This window comes from Littorina saxatilis, linkage group LG3 (genome assembly GCF_037325665.1).
Source record: "Littorina saxatilis isolate snail1 linkage group LG3, US_GU_Lsax_2.0, whole genome shotgun sequence".
Classification (NCBI taxonomy): Eukaryota; Metazoa; Mollusca; class Gastropoda; order Littorinimorpha; family Littorinidae; genus Littorina; species Littorina saxatilis.
The window spans coordinates 56973326-56997623 of NC_090247.1; the positions used below are offsets into that span (position 1 = coordinate 56973326).

At 46.6% G+C, this 24298-nt stretch overlaps 1 protein-coding gene across 5 annotated transcripts in view; it reads left to right on the plus strand.

The window, feature by feature from the left end:
• LOC138962744 (intersectin-1-like) overlaps positions 1-24298 on the plus strand; it is a 107271-nt gene that overhangs the window by 38470 nt on the left and 44503 nt on the right. For 4 of the 5 annotated variants that reach the window (XR_011454590.1, XM_070334689.1, XM_070334688.1 and 1 more), the window contains 6 exons: positions 1705-1874; positions 3231-3269; positions 16031-16058; positions 16612-16733; positions 17103-17213; positions 18701-18785. Coding sequence is in view for 4 of the 5 variants with exons in the window: in XM_070334689.1 (XP_070190790.1) it covers positions 1705-1874; positions 3231-3269; positions 16031-16058; positions 16612-16733; positions 17103-17213; positions 18701-18785 (555 nt within the window). In the remaining variant the exon portion in view is untranslated. The remainder of the gene's footprint in view (positions 1-1704; positions 1875-3230; positions 3270-16030; positions 16059-16611; positions 16734-17102; positions 17214-18700; positions 18786-24298) is intronic. The other variant, XM_070334690.1, reaches the window with a different exon arrangement.

A 24298-nucleotide genomic window follows, 5' to 3' on the forward strand; every position in this document is an offset into this window, starting at 1 on the left:
TCTCAGAGTCAACTTTGTGTGCAGACTCTCCTCGGTGTCCGAACACCCCCCGTGTGTACACGCAAGCACAAGACAAAGTGCGCACGAAAAAGATCCTGTAATCCATGTCAGAGTTCGGTGGGTTATAGAAACACGAAAATACCCAGCATGCTTCCTCCGAAAACGGCGTATGGCTGCCTAAATGGCGGGGTAAAAAACAGTCATACACGTAAAATTCCACTCGTGCAAAAAACACGAGTGTACGTGGGAGTTTCAGCCCACGAACGAAGAAGAAGAAGAAACCCTCCAATCTGAGAAAATCAGGCCTTAGAAAGGAGGGATTCTTAAAGTAGAGGTAAGTTTACAGACAATGTAAACAAAAAGTCTGAGTTTGCCTAAGAAGTAGCCCATTTTGTCACATGATTTTGTTCGGAATTAGATAACCATCATGTTTAATCTCATGGCAAAAGTGACGTTCACACGCAATCTGTCTCGTGATCCCTTCCTGACATTGTTATGGTCTGCAGAAGTATAATTACATGTACTGTATTTTCGGGACTACAAGGCGCTTCATTGTAAAGGGCGCATTCCCCACATTTTAGATTAAGACGTAGACAAAATGCAGACCTGTTTACCAGTACGATTTGGGCGTATTTTGTACGCCAAATTATTATCAGTACGCAAATACGCGACACACGCACAAAATACGCATAAGAAAAAGTCTAGAATACGTTTTCTGGTGTTGGTGTGCTGATTACGGGATGGTACAACCGATACCGGTTTCGGTCGAAGGGAGATAACCATGACAGCGAGTCTTCAGCTGTGGAAACCTTGTTCAGTTGTTGGCACGTGTGATCGTCTGGACAATCGTGGGAAAATGAAGCGGTAAAATGTGCCAGTTTCGGATGACTGTACCAAGTCTAAACAGCAGAAGCACCAGATTTTCTTGGAGAAATATAAGAAAGAGCCAGGAATTGTGGAGTCTACTATGGGAAAAAGTCATGCACACTGCAAGTATTGTAAATCAGATTTCTCCGTTGCCCATGCTGGGAAATATGACATCGAACGACACTGTAGTTCCAAAACTCACATGGACAAGGTTGCTGCAAAGAAATCCGCTGAAAGCTGCCAAGGAATTATGAAGTTCATTCCCGCAAAGCAAATCCTGCCAGAAGAAAAGGCTGTAGTCCGTGCTGAAGCAATGTTTTCTGAGATGATTGTAAAAATGAACTTGCCACTGTCAACCGCAGATGTTATTTCACGAACTTCATCTTTTCATTATCAATCTGCTTGGAAGACACTGGTTATAATGTTATAAACTGACAGGTAAATAAAATTGTTTTATCTCTGTTGTATCGGAAGGAGTTAAATTCTGAAGATGTTCACAAGACATGCTATTCTTACACAAACACGTTTGCACCCACGCGTACGTTTTCCCTACCCCATATGGCTTTGCTTGCAAAGTACACCAACTTTTTGAAAAATACACTCAACTTTTTGAAAAAGTACTCTTGCCTCAGGTTCAGGGTAAACAGGTCTGCAAAATGTAATATAAATTATAATAGGAGCTTTCGGTGTGTACGGCGCAAGCCAAATGAAGTACAGATTTGAATATGTTTTTTCACGGATACGGCAAGATCTACCAGCTAAAGTACAGTATTCAACTACGCTTCAGGTATGATCTTAACAAATTTATAATTATGCCTGTTGCCATTGCTTCCACAGAGTACTACGTAGCCACCTACAGCTATGTGTCAGGGGAGCCCACAGACCTGAGTTTCAACGAGGGCGACATGATCCTGGTGAGCAAGAAGGATGACGATTGGTGGACTGGAACGCTGGGCGAGAAGACCGGCATGTTCCCAGCCAGCTACGTCAAGAGGGTGGAAATACAGGTAAGTCCTATACAGTGGAACACCCCTTGTGAGGCCTCAAGAGGAGGAAGTAGGAGGTCGGGATAGAAAGTCAAAAGAGAGATCTTGCAGTTTAGAGGGAAGTCAACATGATGAATATATGATTGTCATGCAGTATTGGCTTTAACGGGTAATTACCGGTATTTTACCGGTTGAAATGAGAAAATACCGGAAAATAATTGGCTGCGGGTACAACCTACCGGTTGATTTTTAGAACTACCGTTTTTTTCGCTGGTAAAACAACAAAACCAGTACCCTGAGTTGGACTCTTACTGGTTCCAATGACCAGCCTACCGTTTTCTTTTCTGGATAGTTTTCATCATAAAAGTTTGTGTACCAGTTTGAAAAAATATTAGCGCCATCACTGTCATGTAGGACAAAAGATTGTTTGATGATACAATACGAAAGAAGAGAAAAAAGAAAGATAAGAAAAGAAGAAAATCATACGCAGTGATAGAATTAAAGTCAAAAGAAACATCTTGCAGTTTAGGGAGAAGTCAATTTGATAAATATTAAGTTGTGTTTAAATGACAAAAGGTTGTTGAATGATAGGAAGAAAGAAAAGAAAAGGAAAGATAAGAAATAAATAATGTATTAGCCTTTGTTGGGAATAGAGAGTATTGGTAATAAGTCAGAACATTTCAAGAGACAGTGTGTTTCAGCAAAGCTAATGGTTTAACAGATCTAGTTTTATATAGAATATTTACTGACTTACAGTGTACTGTAAAAGACAGAAACAATTCTGCATGGTTCTTGTTACGTGTATGCATTCGATAAACTGAGCTAGCTCTTTTGTGTGTGATATGTATCTTAAAAAGAGTTCTTGATGTTTTTTCTTCAACTGCATGACGCTTGAACTCTTAAGATTCGAAAGAAAATTTAGTTCTTGCCATTTCTTCTTGAAGCGCATGTACTTATACTCTTGAGATTGTAATTTTCATTAATCTATGTACTGTAGCCAGAAAACGGGCTTTCATGGGTGTGCATATAGACGGCAGGCTTTTTGCAGCATAGGTATTTATTACTGGACATTTGGCCAGCAATTTGTGAGCGTTTTTCACCATATTAATGTCAGAAGATATTGTTGGCTTGTGTTTCAAGACAATACCAGTATACTTATGTATCCATTAAAAGAAGAAGTATGTACATGCTGATATATAATTAAGGTTCTAGAATATGTAGAAAATAAATGTTCAAATGTTGTTGTGGTTTGGTTTGATGATGTGACTCACACACCAAGCTTTCTGTGTGAATCTGCACATGTCCACTCTTGCTCACCATTGTGTCAGAATTAGCTTTTTCTTTGTGCCTGAAGTTTTTCATACGTGTGTTTTACAGCGATCAGACAGTTCTACTTCACAAGAGATTGACATTTTGGTATTTGTTTTTCTACATCTTTCACTGATTTAGAGTGGCTTGGGTGATATGGCAAGACCTAATTAGTTCACAATCACTTTCACACTGAGCACCTGATCTTTGAAAGTTGGGGGTAACTTGCTTGATACTTATGTTCTGCTGTGAATAAATAGCTTTCTTTTATTTTAATATCAGAATTCGTTATAATTCACTTTTAACTTGCAAGGGTCACGCTAACTTTGAGTGATTTGAGTGGGTTAATGCAAATGTACAGCGTTATGGCTAAAATGTGTATGGTACCTTAATTTTGAAAGGAAAATTACAATTTTGTGCAATATATTCATGTATTATCAGTATTTTTCATGCTGTTTTTGGTAATGTCTGTTATATGGTATTTTAAAATTTTGTTGCTTTGATTTGTTCTAAAAACCTGTGTTTTTGGTTGCACACCTTTTTTCACGCCAACTCTTATCATTGCACCCAAAACTGCCTGTCCATGTGGGACACCCATAATTCCCAACATTCTATTGCTCCTCTCTCCTCCCCCCCCCCCACCCCCCACACTTTCCTGCTTCCCATCACCCCTTACCCATTTTTATTTTTCTCAATTTGAAAATTGATATGTTGGAAATAGTCAGTACGCAATTCTTGAACTTTATTTGGAAGCTTTGAAATCTGCATGAAGTTATTTCACTCAGAGGTTTTGTACATTTTCAAATTGTTTTACTTGCTTTTAAGTTTCAATTTCATGCCCTAGCTGTTGCCCAGTTTTATTGATTTTTAATTTTTTTTTGCCATACTCCTTTCCTGCTTCAGCCATTATTTCTCTTCATTGCCTCTGCTATATCCCAATGCTCATTTCTTTTTAGTACAATCAATCAATATGAGGCTTATATCGCGCCTATTCCGTGGGTACAGTTCTAAGCGCAGGGATTTATTTATTTTTTAATTTTTTATTTTATGCGATTTATTTATGCCGTGTGAGATGGAATTTTTTTACACAATACATCACGCATTCACATCGGCCAGCAGATCGCAGCCATTTTGGCGCATATCCTACTTTTCACGGCCTATTATTCCAAGTCACACGGGTACAAAACAGGTACGCATAAATTCTGGTCTCTTGAACCTGAACACGGTCAACTCCTTAGTTCTTTTGGTTGGGCGGGGATGTAGCTCAGTCGGTAGCGCGCTGGATTTGTATCCAGTTGGCCGCTGTCGGCGTGAGTTCGTCCCCACGTTCGGCGAGAGATTTATTTCTCAGAGCCAACTTTGTGTGCAGACTCTCCTCGGTGTCCGAACACCCCCCATGTGTACACGCAAGCACAAGACCAAGTGCGCACGAAAAAGATCCTGTAATCCATGTCAGAGTTCGGTGGGTTATAGAAACATGAAAATACCCAGCATGCTTCCTCCGAAAACGGCGTATGGCTGCCTAAATGGCGGGGTAAAAAACGGTCATACACGTAAAATTCCACTTGTGCAAAAAAAACACACGAGTGTACGTGGGAGTTTCCGCCCACGAACGCAGAAGAAGAAGTTCTTTTGGTTCATTTTTTCCAAGCATTCAGCGTTTTGCATACTCCACCCCCTCCACCCAACCAAATGCCTGAATTTTTTCCATTCAATTTCCACATCCCACAACTCTGTTGATTTTGAATTCATATATTTCATTTTTTACATTTTATTTTGAGAGATTTGTCTAGAGTAAATGCTACTGTAGTACGTCATAAGTTCCGATGTTTCAAGACAGCTAGTACAGTAACCTTAATTTTAAATTGTATTGTGAGCAGATTTGCTTTAATTTGGTTTAACTGTCAGGACCAGTGGTATAGAATTGCATTTATGATCCTGGTAATGGATAACTCTGTCATTTCTGTAAATTTGACAGTTTCACTGATTTGAAAAGAGCTTTACTGATTTGAGATCATAGTCGCTATGTCGGTTATTAGTAGGTATGCATTTAGTTTGAAAATAGTGCAGTTATAAAGTGTGTGAACTTGGCCTGTATGAATGTATATTTAGTGCCATCAGTTTTGATTTTAATGCTCTCTGGATTTAATTAAAGTGAATCAAAATGTAATATTACAACTTACCTGTAAATTAATCCTGAAAGGCTTTTGTTTGAAACTGAAATGGTTAATTTTGATTTAATATCATATTCTTACTCCGAATCACATTAGCATTGAGTCACCTGAGATGCTTATCACTGAAAAACGCTTACCCGGCTAAAGAATTTAAAGGGAAGCAACCCCATCACCAAAACGAAAGTGAAAGTAGCTTTGGTAATGGGCCAGTACACCGGGAGTTACCTCCCATACGGGTGTATGCCACGTCACTTCCTCTAGGAACACGTGCCTATTATCTTACGTCTTTTTCACCTCGGAGAGGACGGTTCACTTTTTGACGCTCTGTGGCTGACCTTGTGTGTTTGAGTGACACCCGCCGGCCACGTTACCCAGCTTGTCTGCTCGCCTTGCCTACAGTTTGGTGAGCTCGTTCCCGTTTGTTGTTGGTTGTTTGCGCTGTTTCGTTACTGTACGTTGTCCGTTTTTTACGGACTTGTGTGTCAGTGACTTGCGTGTTTCGCCATTTTGTTGTGTGAGTTAGTTAGCTAACTCGTGTGACTTTGCTAGTAGCTCTGCGTGCCCTCTTTCTGTTTGGGCAAGTGTAGCTTTAGTATTTTGTTGACGCGTAAGCGTGTGTGTTTACTGTGTTTTCAGTCGTTTTGACTTACGTTTCAGTAAATCTTTTTACTTTGCCACGTGTTGTTGACGTTTGTGTCAGTGTCTTGCGTGTCGCCATTTTGTTGTGTGAGTTAGTTTTCTAGCTCGTGTGACTTTGTTTGTAGCTCTCCGTGCCTCTGCTTGTGGGGCAAGTTTAGCTATAGTATTTTGTTAACGCATTAGTGCGTGTGTTTACTGAATTTTCCAGTCGTTTAGACTTATGTTTCAGTAAATTTTTTCGCGTTGCCACGTGTTGTTGTCAACATGTCTGATTCAGACAAGCGCCGTGGCAAGTCGGACCCCAAGGGGAAAATTAAGGCTAAGTCTTCCTCTTCCAAAGCAACGTTACTTGTTACAGACCAAGAGCGTAACACTTTGTTGGCTGTACCAATTTCGGCGCCTAGCGCTGTTACTACTTCTGCTTCTTTTGCGGCGCCTAGCGCTACTGTTACTTCTGCACCTGTCTCTACATCGGAGACTTCGTCTTCTTTGTTAGCACCTGGACAAGGTGCGTTGGTTTCCTCTCTGTTAAAGTCACTGGTTCCAGAAATCCGCAGCTTGGTGCAGGCAGAATTTCAGCGTTCCGTCGCCAGCAGTTCGGCGTTTCCGGCATCTGGCAGTGACGTCCGGGCATTGGCTTCCGTGTCTTTGTCCTCCACTTCCGGCTTGGAGCAGCGTCCTCCCTCTTCAGCGTCGGTTGGTAAGCAGAGCTGGTCCGATAGCCCTCGTGAGGCGCCTGGACGTTCTCCTTCGGGGGACAGCTCTTTCGCATCGGGTCACGACCGATACCTTGCTGATCTTTCATTTCCGGCGATAACCTACGAGGCCCCGGACTTGTTCGAACAGCGGCGGCAGTCGGTTTCGACTGCCGCATTTCCGGCACTTGCCGGAAGTGATGATCCGTCCGCTCCGGCACGCTACGGCGGTCGCGGCAGGATGGAGTATTCACTGACTTCCGGTCCTTCCGGATCGCGAAGTCAACCAGTGCAGTCTTCACTTCCGCATTTTGCGGTTCCGTTGACTACACTTCCGGTTTCGGCCGGAAACGCTTCTTCCTCTTCTGGTGGTTCCTTCCGGATACCAGATAGTGGATTACAGCGTGCGCCTTCCGGCTTTCAAGCGCCTAGGCTTGAGCAGGCATCACTCCACTCAGTCGGGGGAGTGACGTCAGCTCATCCAGCTCCGGTTTTTGCGGATGGTCGTCCTGCTTACCCTTTACCTTCACAGGGTTTTGGGCGGCAGGATGACGTTAGTGCTCAGGCTTTTCCGGTTTCCGGTTTGCCAGGGCATGCTTCTGCTTCCGGAACTGGTGACTTCGGTCATGGTTCCACGTGTGACTATTCTGATGCTCCATCAGTGGTCAGCGAGGAGTCGCGGGGCGTGTTTCCGTCGAAGCTCAAGTCTGTTCTTGACGTCGCGGCGGAAGTAACGTCTCGTTATTTTCCTGAAGGGGTGGTGGCTGCGGACTCTTCCGCATCATTCGTTCCTTCTGCCATGGCGGACTTCCGGCCGGCACAGGAGGATGTTTCTTCCTTCCGGTTCGCCGAGTCTCCGTCAGTGGCTTACCAACTTTCGCATTCACTGGTTCGTCCAGCACATGCGGGGAGTGGTATTCGGCCAGTGCCTGTTCCGTTACTGCTTCCTTTTGGTCCAGTTCCGGAATCAGCTCAGCAGTGGGTGGCTTCAGCTGCCCAAGCCTCTTCCTTCGTGCCTACGGCCAATAGGAAGCTTGGCATGCCCAATCAGAGCCAGAATTGGCTGGCGTCTTTTGCACTCCCTAGGGCTACCCTTCCGGTTTCCCGGGAATTGCTGCCTCTTCTGACTAAACCGATCAAGCGTGATTCGGTTTTGCCGGTTTCCGAGGCTTCCCTCCTCTCTGCTGAGGAGGTTGGACGTCGGCAGATCGAACTGTCCTCCATTGCGGAGACTCTCGTTCGGGCTCTGTCTCGGGCATTGACCGATTCGCTAGTTCCTTTCACTCTCAGTGAAGAACAGAATGCGGACGATGTCTCTGCGCTTTTGACCGCATTGGCCAAGGTCAATGAGGAACAATTGCGTCTTTCCTCCCTGCAGTACACCCAAGCGGTACTCTGCAGGAGGGATCTCTTCCTCTCGCAGTCCCAATTCACGGAGCTGGCTACTAGGGAGACCTTGAGAGTCTCCCCGGTCTCAGAGGAGTCTCTCTTCTGTCCGCTGGCACTGGATGCCAGACAGAAGGAGATTCAGTCAAACAAGGACAGTCAGTTCCTTGACTACACTCTGAAGGGGGTGAAACAGTCTCAGCCTTCTAAACAGAAGCAGGCTCAGACATCGTCTAACCCCAAGCCAGCTCAGAAGCGGCAGGCTTCGCCGGCCGCTCGTGGTGGGAAGAAGAGGACGGCATCGGGGAGGGGGCGTGGCGGCTCTGGAAGTAAGCCACACCCCCAATGAAGCGCTCCCGATCTCACCTCCCTCCCGCCCTCCACCTTGGTGATGGCGGGAGGCCCCTCCCGGGCACTTTCTCGTTGGATGTCGGTAGTAGACAGCCAATGGATTGTGGGAGTGGTGAGTTCGGGCTTCCGTCTACTCTGGCGGGAGGAAAAGGCGCCTCTTACCCGAGTGCCTCCGCGGTTCAAGCCCCCCTTCTCGCAGGAAGCACGTTCCGTCTTGCAGTCGGAAATTGCCTCCCTGGAGCAGAAGGGCGCGGTGGAGAGAGTTCGGGTCCACAGCTCCCTGGGATTTTACGGGCGTCTGGTCGCTGTTCCCAAAGCATCAGGAGGATGGCGTCCCGTGTTGGATTTATCTCTCCTCAATACTTTCTTGAGGGAGATAAAATTCAAGATGGAGACGCCAGCCTCTGTCCGAGACTCTCTCCGCCCAGGAGACTGGGTGACCTCGATCGATCTCACGGACGCATACTTTCACATTCTTATGCATCCGACCGACCGGAAATGGCTTCGTTTCCGGTGGGGAGATCAGATCTACCAGTTTCGCGCACTCCCTTTCGGGCTGTCTCTCGCACCGTGGATTTTCACCATGGTGGTGAGACAGGTCTGTGCACTGGTGAGGTCCCAGGGTATCCGTCTGCGGGCTTATCTGGACGACTGGCTCATCATGAACCAGTCCCAGAGCGGCTGTTCGCAGGATACCCTGACGGTTCTTCGAGAATCCAACTGGTTGGGGTTCTCGATCAACCGGGTAAAGTCGGAGCTGACCCCGTCACAGACATTCACTTATCTGGGGATGTCTTTCGACACGGTCGCTTGGACTGTCCAGCCTTCTCAGAGAAGGGTGGACAAGCTCCAAGCTCAGATTCGCTCCACTTTACCTCTCCTGATGGCTTCCATCCGCTCGCTCGCCTCCATCTTGGGGCAGATGGAGTCTATGGCTCTTCTGGTTTCACTGGGCCGGGTCCACAAATGTCCGCTTCAGTTCGCGCTGAAGCCGTTTGTGGACTCTCCTCCGGTGGACTGGGACGCCCTCATCCCTTTGCAGGGATGGTTCCGGTCTGCGACCCTTCCGTGGTTGCACACGGAGTGGGTCTGCAGAGGTGTTCCGATCGTCGTGCCCCTCCCCGACCTGGACCTCTTTACAGATGCGTCCAGGGAGGGTTGGGGGGCACATACAGATCTTCAGACTCCTCCCTTTCCGTTACTCAGCCGAGTAATCCGGAAAGCGGAGATGGAGGAGCCGGCCCTTCTTCTTCTGGTCGCTCCTCTGTGGCCGTCGCAGGTCTGGTTTCCAGATCTTCTTCGGCTTGCCCAAGGGCCCCCCATTCCTCTCGCACTCGTGCGAGGGGAACTAGTGCAGCCCCGAACAGGCATTCCACACGAGGAGCCCAGTCTTCTGAAGCTTCACGTGTGGAAGTTGTTCGGGACTCGCTGAAGCGCTCTGGGGCGTCGTCTTTGACTCTGGACTTGGTGGCTCGCTCGCATAGAGCGTCCACCTCTTCAGTTTATGCTTCCCACTGGAAGGCATGGACTGCCTGGTGTTCAGCTAGAGGGGTGAGTTCGGTGGCTCCGCGCTCTATTCAGGTCGCTAACCACCTCTCTTTCATGTCTTCACAGGGCGCCTCAGTCTCCTCGTTGAGGGTCCGGCGCTCCGCTATCTCGGCGACTCTTCAGCAGATTGGTCGTTCTGTTCGAGTCGGGGGCGTTATAGCTGCAGTCATTAAAGGGGCTGCTCTTAAGGAAGCTAAAGCTCGTTTGCCCGCTCCCAAGTGGGACTTGTTTTTAATCCTGGAATTCCTTCGTTCTGCGGATTTTGAGCCTTTAAGCGAGGCCAGTCTGTTCAATGTCACTCGCAAAGCGCTGTTTCTCCTTTTGTTGGCTACGGCCCGACGGGGTAGCGAGGTCCACGCCCTGTCGGGTCAGCCTGGAGATATCTCCTTTGAGCCGGACGGTTCCGCATCTTTGCGTTTCCGGCCTGATTTCCTGGCCAAGAATCAGTCTCCGGGGCAGGCCTCTCCGCTGGTTAGAGTTAAGGCTCTGACCAGCGCGTTGGCCCCGGGTGACCCCGATTCGGTCAATTGCCCTGTGAGGGCACTTCGTCTGTACTTAGCCCGGACTCAGCCGATTCGGTCTAGTTCTCAGAAGTTGTTGTTTATCTCTCTCCTTACTAGGCGCGAGAAAGATTTGTCGAAGGTAACGTTGGCCCGGTGGGTGTCCTCGCTCATCAAGCAGGCTTATGAGTGGAGGCGCACAAAGAGGGGGGGGGTTATGCCCTCCTTGCCACTTGACTCGGCCCGAGCCCATGAGACGAGGGCGTGGGCATCCTCTCTGGCAGTTCTGCGCTCCAGACGTCTAGAGGAGGTGCTGACAACTGCGTATTGGCGTTCCGAAGATGTTTTCATAAACTTTTATCTTCGGGACGTCACAGCTCTTCGACAGGATGGCTCCAGAGGCCTTCCAGCGCTCATAGCAGCAGGCCAGTTCCTGTCCAGAACTTGATGGTGAGTTTTGATTCATTTCTAGCCCACCGCCTTGTTGATGTTATCTGCTAATGTGATTCGGAGTAAGAATATGATATTAAATGGAAAATTTCCTAAATAAATTATCATTTAATTAATATACTTACCCGAATCACATACTGTATTCCCTCCCACCTGCCCCGCTTATGGTTTTAAGATTTTTTAAAGCCGTATGATAATAGGCACGTGTTCCTAGAGGAAGTGACGTGGCATACACCCGTATGGGAGGTAACTCCCGGTGTACTGGCCCATTACCAAAGCTACTTTCACTTTCGTTTTGGTGATGGGGTTGCTTCCCTTTAAATTCTTTAGCCGGGTAAGCGTTTTTCAGTGATAAGCATCTCAGGTGACTCAATGCTAATGTGATTCGGGTAAGTATATTAATTAAATGATAATTTATTTAGGAAATTTTCCATTTGTGCTTTTGTGAACAAGAAACAATTGACAAGTGGCTCTATCCCATCTTCCCCCTTTCCCCATCGCGATATAACCCTTCGTGGTTGAAAACGACGTTAAACACCAAATAAAGAAAGAAAGAAAGAAATGGTTAATAAGGTTTATGATTATAAGAATGTGAATTAGAAACATTTTTAAATCATGGTTCAATTTTTTTTTCATGTGACAGTTTTTGTGTATTAGCTTTGCTTTCTGTGAGGACTGAAAATCAGGAGTTAAAATTAAGTCACAATATCAGTGTTGTTGCCAGCCTAAGACAATAGGTCATTTGGACATCCCTAAAAAAAACAATAGGTCCAAATGTCCTGGCTTTAAAAAAACAATAGGTCCAAATTGTACCGCCATACCTGTTATACATGCAATGCAAAATAACTTACTGTCCGGAGTTAAATCTATCTTTTTACGCAAAAATGACGTGTCCGCCCCGTGATCGGGAGGTCGTGGGTTCGAACCCCGGCCGGGTCATACCTAAGACTTTAAAATTGGCAATCTAGTGGCTGCTCCGCATGGCGTCTGGCATTATGGGGTTAGTGCTAGGACTGGTTGGTCCGGTGTCAGAATAATGTGACTGGGTGAGATATGAAGCCTGTGCTGCGACTTCTGTCTTGTGTGTGGCGCACGTTATGTCAAAGCAGCACCGCCCTGATATGGCCCTTCGTGGTCGGCTGGGCGTTAAGCAAACAAACAAACAAACGCAAAAATGACAATAAAGCCATTGAACAATGATAACACTTTATTATCTGATTCTCACAGAAAGTAGTGTATGGCGCTCATTTGCTGACTTGCAACTTTTAGCAACTTTTGTTTTGCAACATTTTCAGGCTATTCGCGTTTTCCCTATCCTTCTTATTCTGAACCTGTTTCAAGTCCTTTAAAGGCATTGCTTTGATGTCACTTCCTAGTTTTAATTGTTCATAAAGCCTGACATTCCTGGCCTACCCTTTCCAATACAGTGCCCGGTGTGCGAATGTAGGGATCCTGTCTGATCTTCGCATTACCATGCCGTAGTATTATATTGATGAACTTTCCGCTGTTTGCGCCGTTTTCAGTAAATAGGTACACTGGCTGGATCGAGTATTTCCAAAAACGCAGCCTCAAGTGTCAATGACGACAAACACGGACTCGGCATCGAGTGGATTTTCACTCGTAGCGAACATGAGCATTTCGATCGGGGTTTGTTTTCCGACTTTGCAACTCCCATTCCATTCATTGCAGACCTTGTCCGCCATGTACGAATATGTATCGGTCAGTTGACCACCAAAACGTAAAAACTATCGGTCCATCGACCGGACAGGGCTAGGTCCAATGCGTCAAATCAGAAAGGAATGCGTCAGAGACTGAAGACCGAAGCCTGGCAACAACACTGCAATATATATCACGATTGCAATCACTGTATTGAGACACAGTGAAACACTGGACTTTTAACTACTAAGAAAATGTATACAATTTTGTCAGACACAGAGACAGTCAAGTGATAAAACTAATTACTATTTTGGTTTTATTTATTTCTACTAGTGAGCGAGAAATGAAGTAAGGTGTATAGCTTTTGGAATTTGTAGTAACAAAGTAGCTTAACTTGATAGCATGAAAAGCAGTACAGTCTAATTTACTTGGAGGTTCAGGCAGCTGACTTTTCTCACTGTTATTTAGGTTTGTAAAGAAGCATGTATAAGGATTATCTTTTGAAGTTGTTTTGGCTTCTATGAAAAGAGAGATTTCAGAGTGAAAATGATATAAAATTTGTCTAATCAATACAGCAATTGCATGCATGTTGAGCTGATTGTGTTCTGTTTTTGTTCTGTTGCATGCTCTTTGCTTTGCTCTCTTCTGCTTGCTGCCACTTGCTCTTCACTGCATGGCCTAAAACTCATCAGCCGTCAGGAACAACTTCCACAACAGATCACGCGGGAGCAACTTTCCGCTCTGATAACTTTGGTGGTGGGGTAGATTACACTCTCGGTGAAAACGCTTCTTGGGAAAATCCTTCAGGCATGGGGAAGCCTGTGGCTCCCCCTAGGCGCACTCGAAGCAAGAAGGGAAGCGAATCAGAAGCAAGCTTCATTCAGTCGGCGGACTGGATGGGTCAGGTGTCAGGAATGGCCGATTTTGGAGCAGATTTTGGACAAGCTTTTGCATCAAATCCGGAAGCGACACCAATGAAGGCTCCTCCAAGACGAAGCAGGAGCAAGAAGGGGAGCGAACCTGAGAGTGCAGCTGGGAAGCAAGCATCAACTGTTCCAGAGAGCGGGCAAGGGCTGTTTGATTTTGGGGCAGACTTCGCTGATGCTTTTCCACCGCAAGTTCCAGAGGGGACGCCATTCCAGAACTCTGGCGCCGCAGCAGATGCCTTTGACTTTGGAGCAGATTTTACTGACGCTTTCCCACCTCACATGCCTGATGAGACAACGGCTACTGGTGGCTCACCAAGTGCCTTTGGCCTTGGGGCTGATTTTGCGGATGCCTTACCACCTCATGTTCCAGAAGGGAATCTTCAAGCTGCAGAAAAATCCACCACAGAGTTTGATTTTGGATCGGATTTCACCAGTGCCTTCTCGCTGCAAGCTCCAGAGAACACCAACCAACCATTTTCCACTGACCCCCAAAACAGCACAGCCACTGGAATCAGTTTTGGTGATGACCCGTTCAAAGCAACAGGTTCCACTGCTACTACAACAGCGGAAGTGATTAATGGTTCAGCTGGCTCACCGGACTTTGGCACAGCCTTTTCTGATCCTTTCCCGGACCTGAATCCAGCACTTGGAAGTGGCGACAACATTTTTAACTCACAGAGCACTTCAGACCAGTTTGCTAATGTTGATTTCAGCAACTCTTTTTCTCCCCCAGACCCCACCCTTGCTGTACATGGTACTGCTGCTTTTCCAGCTCAGCCTACACCATCATCAGGTGGTCAGGACCGTACCACTACACCACAACTCCAGGCCTTTTCAGAGGATGCAACTGACCCATCCAGTAGGAGTCAGATCCCTACCGTACAATCAGATTTTGCGGCCTCTGTCAGCACAAGCCAGATCCCAAGCGCCAACAACAACCAGACCAGCAACCTTGCCGCAGTCTTTTCAGACTCTGCACTGGCCACCATGGGCCCTGGAAAACCAGAAGGCATTACACCTGGTAAGACTGGCGCAGGTTTGTCAGCACCTCAGCAAGCCAGGAAAGCCACCAGCAGCGGCAGTCTCTTTGACCTTGATTTTGTCGGCCTGATGTTGACAGCCTCCCCCGTACCCTTCAACAAGTCACTGGAGAATGTCAGGCCGTTGGATACAGGGTCTCCAGTCAATGTCGGCTCCCCAGTGCCTGCCAAGTTCTACATGAGTGAGAACAGCATGTCTGCAAGCAGCTCTTCAGCGGAGTTGACAGCCCTCGCTGACATGAACCAGCCACCTACAGCGGAGCTGACCGACCTTGCACCACAACAAGAGAACCCATCACAGGTGTTTGCTGCCGGTGGAAAGAATCCCTCAGAGCCTTCGCCAAATCCTTTTGCCACTGGTGGAGAGAATTCGACCAAGGCTTCACCCAATCCTTTTGCCAGTGGGGGAGAGAATTTAACCGAGGGTTCACCCAATCTTTTCGCCACTGGTGGAGAGAATTCTTCCAAGATTTTTCCCAGTCCTTTTGCTGCTGACAGAGAGAATCCTTCACAGCCTACGCCCAATCCTATAGCTGCTGGTGCTGGTAGCATGGATCCCTTTGCGGATCTCTTTAACGATCATGCTGACACAACCACTTCTGTCAGTTTCGCTTTGGATCCGTTACAGTCTGCAACAGAAAGTGTAGGAGGAAGCTCGCCGTTTTTATTGATCGGTGCAGATGGGGGTTCAGAGCCCACTGAGTTACCTCCTCCTCTCCCTCCAAAAGCATCGCTTGAAATTCCGCCTGATGTACCCCCAAGAACCACTTCTCTGCATGCACCAGAGAGCGAACAGGGGGAGACCACGGCAGAGTCTGATGAGGTGCACTTTGTCAGGGATAGGATTAGCGTTGCAAGCATAAATGTTGTATTTTATCAAGAAGAATATTTAATCAAGAAATGATGTGGGTTTTGTGGTTGATGACAATGCACTGTGCATGTAGATTGCACTGGGAACGTGGCTGTAGTGTAGCGATATGGTTGTGTAGTAGCTGCTTTTTAAAACTGTTTTCTAATTCTGTTGATTTTGTTCACAGCTTGACTATATGTTTTTAAGGGGAAATAGCAGACAGGGCAACTATCATTCAGTTACACAGAGACACAGCAACACAATTGCCCATGTGTGCACACATGTAAGTCACAGAATGACACACACACACACACACACACACACACACACACACACACACACACACACACACACACACACACACACACACACACACACACACACACACACACACACACACACACACACACACACACACACACACACACACACACACACTGCAAATGTAAAAATTTGGTTGCAGACATTGCATTAGCATTCAATGTTATTTTGTGTTAATTTGAATGTTTTATTATTTACCAAACCACAGAAACAATTGCACAATTATCGCAGTAATTTCATCAAATCTTCCATGCTGCACGTTCATAATCAATTATGAGCTTTTTGCAAGAATAATACGTAAATAATGACCTGAATTTTTGTTATCCACAGCCCGGGCACAAAACTTTAAAGAAACCGGGTGAGTTAGGCTTTGTTCTCTTTCTTTTAACATTTATTTTGGTGCACTGGTATGTGTAGTGGTGGACTTCAAGCACAATAGAATGACTATATAATTATGATATTTTGACAGATTTATTTTTGAAAAAAGTGATACATTCCAGAGTGAGTGTTTGGGACATTTCTCATGGCTTCAGTGTTTAAGACAAAGCTAGTCTGCATACTTGCTTCTTTAAAAAAAAAAAAAAAATTTTTATTGGGGGAGGGCAATTATCTCAAAGACTAATGAATGTGATGAGTGAATAGATAGTTGTGATAATTATATTTGTGACTGAAAGTCTAAAAAAAAACGTTTAAAAGGAAAAATTGGATTGATAGTGGTCTGACTGAGTCGATCATCTCACAAGTCCATAATGTTACTTTGTCTCATTTATAAGACACTTAGTTGGTGTAGAAAGGATGAATACATTTTTAAACAAATTTCAGTGTTGGTGTCAGTATAATTCCATGAATATTACTTTGTGTACATTCTTTAAATCCAATTCAATTAAAAAAAATCACTGTTCTAATTTCAGAGATCGCCATGGTGATAGCGCCGTACACAGCCTCTGGGAACGGTCAGTTGTCTCTGGAAGCAGGCAACCTCATTAATGTCCGGCAGAAATCACCACGAGGATGGTGGGAAGGAGAGTTACAGGTTTGTTTGCTCGCTGGAAAGTCTTTAAAAGTTCATTCAAAATTGAATGCAGGAGTGTAACATGAAAAAAATTAGCAAAGTTGACCTGATTTTTTCCAATTATATATGCGGAGAAAAACAAAGTGTTTCTGTTGTAAGCTTGGAGATGACTTGTGCGTTACAGCTTCAGATTTCACCACAAAAACAACAAAAATTGTAACTACAGTATGTGAAAGTCTGTTGAGATTTTCCAGCTAATGCTTCACTCCTTCGAAGTTCTGGTGAATGTTATTCAAGTTTCACACTTTCTTGAATTGCCAAAGCAAACTTTATTCAGTAGATGATAGGATCTCGGATATTTTGTTGCTAATTATTTATTTCTGATCGCAGGCACGTGGTCAGAGGAAAAAGATTGGATGGTTTCCAGCCAACTATGTCAAACTGTTGGGTTCTTCCAGCGCTCGCTCCACCCCTGATCCTAATGCAACATTGTCAGCTGGCGTGAGTTCCGTCAATCTCCGTTGTGTCCAGTGTTTGTACAGTCGAACCTGTCTCTAACGACCGTCCGAAGGACCGACAAAAAGTGGTGGTTTATATTGACAGCAGGGCTGAGATGCACGAACCAAAAGTGGGTGCCACCCAAAACAGGAGAGAAAAACCGCGGGGTCCGATTCGTTGAAATCACAACGAATCTCAATTTCAACCAATCCAACACCGCGGCTGGCTCCCACCCGGTTGGTAACTTTCTCGTGCACCTCGGCCCTGGTTGATATGGAAAGGTGAATTATCTGGGAACAAATCATCAGGGATCTTTTGAGATGGTTGTATTGGGCAGGTGGTTGTTATTAAGAGGTAGTCGCCAGGCCAGGTTCGACTGTATTTGTGTATCACTTTCACATAAAAATGCATGAATTTCTCTGTCCGTGTAACCCATATAGGCATGGAACGAACATTTTCCTCAGGGAACTTCTGTGTGATTGGTTCAGTAATTTTCTACGTATCTGAAGTTTTGGTTGTGAGTATAGTACATGTCGTATCAAGAGCTGGTAAGATGTATTTATCGACCCAAAAATTGACTAAATTTGTTCGTTCATAATCCTCCTCGTGTACCATCCATTCCCATCATTGTATGATTTTCTTTGCATATGTTTGTTTGTATTCTTTTGAATATAATCATCACATTCCCCTACCAAATCCTCAGCACACACATTCCTTCTTGCTTGGTGTTGGAGCCATACAACCCAGACAGAAATAAGATTTTTCCAATTTAATGATATGTATACTTTACCTTCTCTTTCCAAGCACTGTTTCTCCCTGTTATTTTGTGTATCTCTTGATGATACAATTACTTCAGCACAGGCTTTTCGCATAAATTTATATCACTTGATCTTGAACACATTTTGATAAGCCCCCACAAAAACAAGCACATGTGTTGCACTGTTGCTGATTGTATTGTGGTATTTTAAAAAGTCTTGTGCAAGAACGCCTAGAATTTCTCAGGGGATATGCATCTTTAAAAATATTTGACACCAGTTGGAAGGTAAGACGCTGTGTAGATAGGATCATAATTCAGTTTAGTAACAATTACATGGGTGTATGTGGCTATGCTTGTAGCCAGAATTATGGCGATTTAATAGATAAGAGTTCTGAGCAGAAAATGAAAATGTAAACCCAAAAATGAGTGACGTTCATTCGATGATGACAAACTCGCTCCCAAGCATTCTCAGGCAGTTTTCTTATAAAGCTCAAAACTCAAAACTTTTGTTGTCGCCATCGTCAATGACCAAAAACATTTACTGAAGAAATCGTTGCATTTTCAGCTGGATGCTGCTGTCACCACATGCACACATGCGATTGTAAAACAAGATTTCATCATAACATATGGCTTCAAGTTGTAAGCTTAAAGCCTTTTGTCTATTGTGGGGTAAAAATGGACAGTGCAGGTGGCTGATGTTGTGAAATGAAATGTCAATGTTGTTGGTGTGCAGGGTTCGCAGCATTCAGGAGGCAGTCGATCTAGCACCCCCCAGCCCCAGCCCACCACGGCTGCACCTCCTCTGCCCACCCCACAAGGTAAGCTTGTGTACGATTTTTGAGTCACTTGAGAAAAAGTGACTCTATGTAATCGGTCAGTGTTAGTCTGTCCGGCCGGCCGTCCGGCCGGCCGGCCGTCCGTAGACACCACCTTAACGTTGGACTTTTCTCGGAAACTATCAAAGCGATCCGGCTCATATTTTGTTTAGTCGTGACCTCCAATGACCTCTACACTTTAACGATGGTTTCGTTGACCTTTGACCTTTTTCAAGGTCACAGGTCAGCGTCAAAGGAAAAATTAGACATTTTATATCTTTGACAAAGTTCATCGGATGTGATTGAAACTTTGTAGGATTATTCTTTACATCAAAGTATTTACATCTGTAGCCTTTTACGAACGTTATCAGAAAAACAAGGGAGATAACTAGCCTTTTCTGTTCGGCAACACACAACTTAACGTTGGGCTTTTCTCGGAAACTATAAAAGTGACCGGGCTCAAATTTTATGTGAACGTGACTCCCAGTGACCTCTACACTTTGACGTCTGCTTTGGTGACCTTTGACCTTTTTCAAGGTCACAGGTATGTCTTGAAGGAAAAAAATTGAAATATCATATCTCTGAAACTATTCATCGGATTTGATTCAAACTTTATAGGATTATTCTTTACATCAAATTATTTACATCTGTATTGTGTTGTGAATAGCAATTTCTTCCTGTCCATCTGATGCCTCATATAATATTCAGAACTGCGAAAGTGACTCGATCGAGCGTTTGCTCTTCTTGTTTAGTATGCATGTTCATGTGTGTGCGTACGTGTGCGCCCATGCAGTCGCTCTAGCACCCCCAGCCCACCACGGCTGCACCCCCCCCTGCCCACCCCACAAGGTAAACCGCTGTGCACGTCTGTTTGCCCGTCTTTCTGTTCTGCAGGACACCCACTTGTCAATGAATGGCAGGCGCGATGGCTTAGTGGTTCTTCTTCTTCTTCTTCTTGGCGTTCGCAGAGGTTACACAATCAGTCCAGCACTGGTGATAAATGTTGTCGTTTTCTCCAACTCCTGTCGACTGCCGTATAGTTTGGTCTGCAAGGGAGTTGGTGACGGCCACACTTCTTTTCGTTCCTCATCTAGTAAGGGACATCGCTGTAAGATGTGTTCCGCTGTTTGGTCTTCTTGACCGCAGGCACAGGTTGGTGATGGCGCCAGCTTGAACTTTCGGTTCATGTGAGCATTGAGCCTGTTGTGGCCAGTACGCAGCCTGATGAGGTTGACTTGCTGCTCTCTGGACATTGTGTGGTAGTCATCTCTGTTTGTCCTTGGCCTCATCAATGCCTTGATGATTGTCTTCTGCTCACTAAAGCTGACACTGTTTTCAGGTTGGTCTTCCACGGCTCCTTCTTTCGCCAGCTCATCTGCCCTTTCATTTCCTGGTATCCCACAGTGTGCTGGTATCCACTGGAGGACAACTCTTCTGGTTTGTCTGACCATCTGTAATGCTTTGGCCAGCTGTGGGAGTTTGTCGTTCTCTAGGGCCTGAAGGACTGAAAGGGCATCCGAGAGGAAGACAACTTGGTAGCAAGGGTCTGCGGAGTCCTGAACCAAGGAGGCGGCCTGCATGAGAGCTTCTGCTTCTGCTTTATAGTTTGTGCAGTGTTTGCCAGTGGCAACGCTGGATGTAGCTGTATGTCCCCCAGGGAACTGGATGAGAATGCCTGCACCTCCATTGAGCACGGCGTTAGTTGCTGATCCATCGGTGTATACATGGATCCACGCCTCTTTTGGGTACTGTTCGTCGATCAGGGCTAAGGTGAGTGCCTGTCGAGCTGTGTCATTCTGATCTTCTCCTGAGGTAACATGTGGAACACTGGTGCAGATCTGGATGCCTGGTTTCTCTGTTGCCTTGGGGGTTTCCTCTTCTTCTTGAGTCAGAGGTAGAGTGTTCTGTGGGAGGACTTCCCTGTACTGTCGAGAAAGTCTCTTGCTCTCGTGTACAAAACTGCTCCGTTTGAGCCGGTTCTTGGTGAGGTTGCTCAGTCTGTGCTTCATGGGGTGGTCGGGTAGGCACTTGAGCTTCTCGGCCTGTACCATAGTCTTGGCTTCTCTTCTCTGACAGAGGGGTTGGATGGTGGTAAGCTTCTCCATTTCCTTGATGGGCGTGGATTTCATTGCACCAGTGATGAGTCGGAGGGCCTGGTTTTGCACACGGTCAAGGGTCTGCAGGTTTGTCTTGGCTGAGGTTGACCACGCTGTGGAGCCGTACTCGAGGTGGGGTCTGATTGTTCCCTGGTATACTGTCTTCAGTATCTTCTCGTTCGCTCCCCAGGTGGTACCTGCCAGCTTCCTGAGTATGGCTAGCTTGCGCCGGGCCTTCGTCTCTGCCTGTGCAATGTGTGGTTTCCAGGTCTGCCGTCTATCAAAGGTGACACCAAGGTACGTTGCTTCTTCATCCTCTCTCAGAGGAGTTCCACCAAGCCTAATGGTTCCGGCTTTCTGCTTTGGCGACAGTGTGAATAGGGTGGTGGAGGATTTCTCCTTGTTGATGGAGACGCACCAATCTTCTGCCCATGCGTTCAGCCTATCTGCCGCTTGCTGCATTCTGTAGGTGGCAGTACTTGCGTGCTCCTCCTTGCACCAGATCACAAGGTCGTCTGCGTAGAGAGCAGCTTTGATCCCCTTGGGCATCTCAGACACCAGATCGTCGATGAAGAGAAGGAAGAGTGTGGGGGAGAGGACTCCGCCCTGAGGGACGCCATGACGAAGGAGGAACTTCTTGCTTTTGGTCTGGTCGACGTTAACTCTTGCCCTGCGGTTATAGAGGTAAGAGCGAATCCACTGGTACATGTTGCTGGACACGCCTTTCCTCAGCAGTTTTACAAGGAGTCCATCTTTCCAGACCTTGTCAAAGGCCTTCTGAAGATCTATCCAGGTGACGAAGACCAGCTTCTGTTCCTGAAAGGCATCTTCAACTTCTTCAGCTAGGTAAGTGACCTGATCTTCAGTGCTGCGGAACTGTCGGAATCCAGCTTGTTCAGGGGCGAGGAGGTTCCTGGATTCCAGGTACCACCTGAGGCGCTCGTTCACAATTCTCTCCAGGGTCTTCACAACACAGCTGGTGAGGCTGATTGGGCGATAGCTGGTGGCCTTCTTTGGATCCTTCCCTTTTTTTAAGATGGGGATCATGATCGCTTCTCGCCAGAGTTGTGGTAGCGATCCTTCTTGCCAGCTGCTGTTGAAGACCTCGAGTAGCTTGTTCTCTGCTGCACTACCAAGGTGGGTTAGCATCTCGTTGGTGATGCCGTCTGGGCCAGGGGACTTCTTTGCCTTTGACTTTTTCAGAGCTGAGTGCAGCTCGTGGAGTGTGAGTGGTTGACTCATGGCGTCCACTGTCGACTGTCTGGCAGGTCTCTCTCTTTTCTCTCGTCTTGCTTCTCTCTGTTTCTCGGGGCTAACATGGAGGTTGCTCTCAGCTGCATAGCTTTCAGCAAATTGGTTGGCAGCATGCTTTCCAGTTAGCACCTTCCCGTTCTCTTCTAATGTGATCTTTCCTCTGCTGGTGTTCTCATCATTCAACTGCTTGGTGAGCCTCCAGAGCTTTCTGCCATCCTTCTCAAGGTTCAGAGAGCTTGTTTTCTCTTGCCAGCTTCTCCGTCTTGCCTGTAGCTTCTTTTTGAGAAATTTGGCTTTGGCTTCCTGGAGGCGGATGTTGTTGTTTTGTGACGGGTTAACTTCTGCTTCCCTTCTGGCGTCTGCCAGATCATCATCCAGTTCCTGCAATTCATTGCTCCAGTAGGGCTTATAGTCTCTCCTGGCACCCCTGGGAATGGACTCACGCGCTGCTCTGAGGATGCTCATGTTGAAGTCCTTCGCCACCATGTTGATGTCTCGACCCTCGACTCTGATGTCTTTGGTGAGATCGCTGGTGCGGTGTCTAAAGAGGAACCAGTTCGCTCTTTTGTAGTTCCACCGTGGGAAGGAAGCTTCAGTGCAGGACTCCATGCCCAGGGTCAAAAAGACTGGCCGATGGTCACTTCCACCTAGCTGTTCTCCGACCTCTCTGCTGGTTAGCTGGTGCATGTCTTCCGTGCAGAAGGCTAGGTCAGGAGTTGATGTAGTGTGCCATCTTCTGGAGTAGAATGTAGGGCAGTCAAAGGGACTGTTCAAAAGGATGAGACCTTTGTCGTCCTGCCAGTTCTCCACCTCTTCTCCTCTCCGATCCAGGTGGTCATATCCCCAACTCTGTGAATGACTGTTGAAGTCACCCACCACGATGAAGTTGGAGGCCTTTGCGGGGATCGTGTCAAGGGCGAGGTGTCTATCATTGGGGCAGTAGAAGTTGACAAGATGGAATTCTGATGTCTTCGTCTGGATTCGAATCACCTGATATTCGGAGTCCTCCATGTGCGTTTCTATCAAACAGGCATTGATGTTGTTCCTGATGAGGGTCAGGATTCCTCCTTTGCTTCGGTCTGTTCTGTCGGACCTAAGGCATTGGTAGCCTCTCACTTTGAAGGACTTTTGTGGTGTCAGGTGCGTCTCCTGAATACAGCAGATGTTGATGTTCTTCTCATGCAGGATATGCTCCAACTCTGTCTTCTTGTTCAGGATACTTTCTGCGTTCCAGTGCATGACCTGAAAAGGTCGCTGCTGACTGGGTTTCTTCCTGGTTGTGGTGGTGCCAGTCACTTTCCTCCCGCATCCCCTGGCGTGACAAGACGGACGGGAGGGACCTCCAGTAGTTGGGGCTGGGTCCCTTTGAGGCATGGGACCCGACGCTGCTCCACCCTGGGGGGTCCTCAATGGGCGAGCGCCATTTCCATCTGTGCTGGTTGATTGTGTCATCATTTGCGTAAGTGCGTGTACCCGTGGTTTGTTAGAATGCGCCGTGCGGCCCGGGTCCTCCGTCTTCAGCATTCGGGGTTTTCTGTCGGGGTTACCTCACCCTTAGCTCATGGCCCGTACGTCCTACCCTGAGAGCACAGGGGGGAGGATTTGCCGGGATCCCACCCGGAGCCAGTTTGGTCCGCGGCCGCAAGCGGCTGATCTCCATATCTGAAGACCGTTCCCCTATCCGCCACCCGGGGACGCGCTGGGTTGGGGGTGGTCGCCCCACTGAAAATCCCACACTGGGTTAAGAAAGATCAGCCTGTCCCAGGCTTAGTGGTTAAGACGTCAACAGCCTTCCGTGTGGAAGGTTCAGGGTTCGAATCCTAGCCGCACCTGGTGGGTTATGATTGGAGATTTTTCTGATCTCCCAGGTCAACTTATTTGCACCTGCTAGTGTGTACTGTACACGCAGGCACCAGACCAAATACGCACGGCAAAGATCCTATAATCCATGTCAGAGTTCAGTGGGTTATAGAAACACAAAACACCCAGCACCTGGCCCCCCAAAAAACAAGTATGACTGCCTAAATGGCATGGAAAAATAGTAATTCCCGCAAAACCCTGCTCGTGCAATACACAAATGTACGTTAGAGTTGCAGCGCATGAACAAACAAAAAGTCCAAGAATTTGCTTATTTCTCAGATATTGTCAAAGGGAAACCAGTATAAA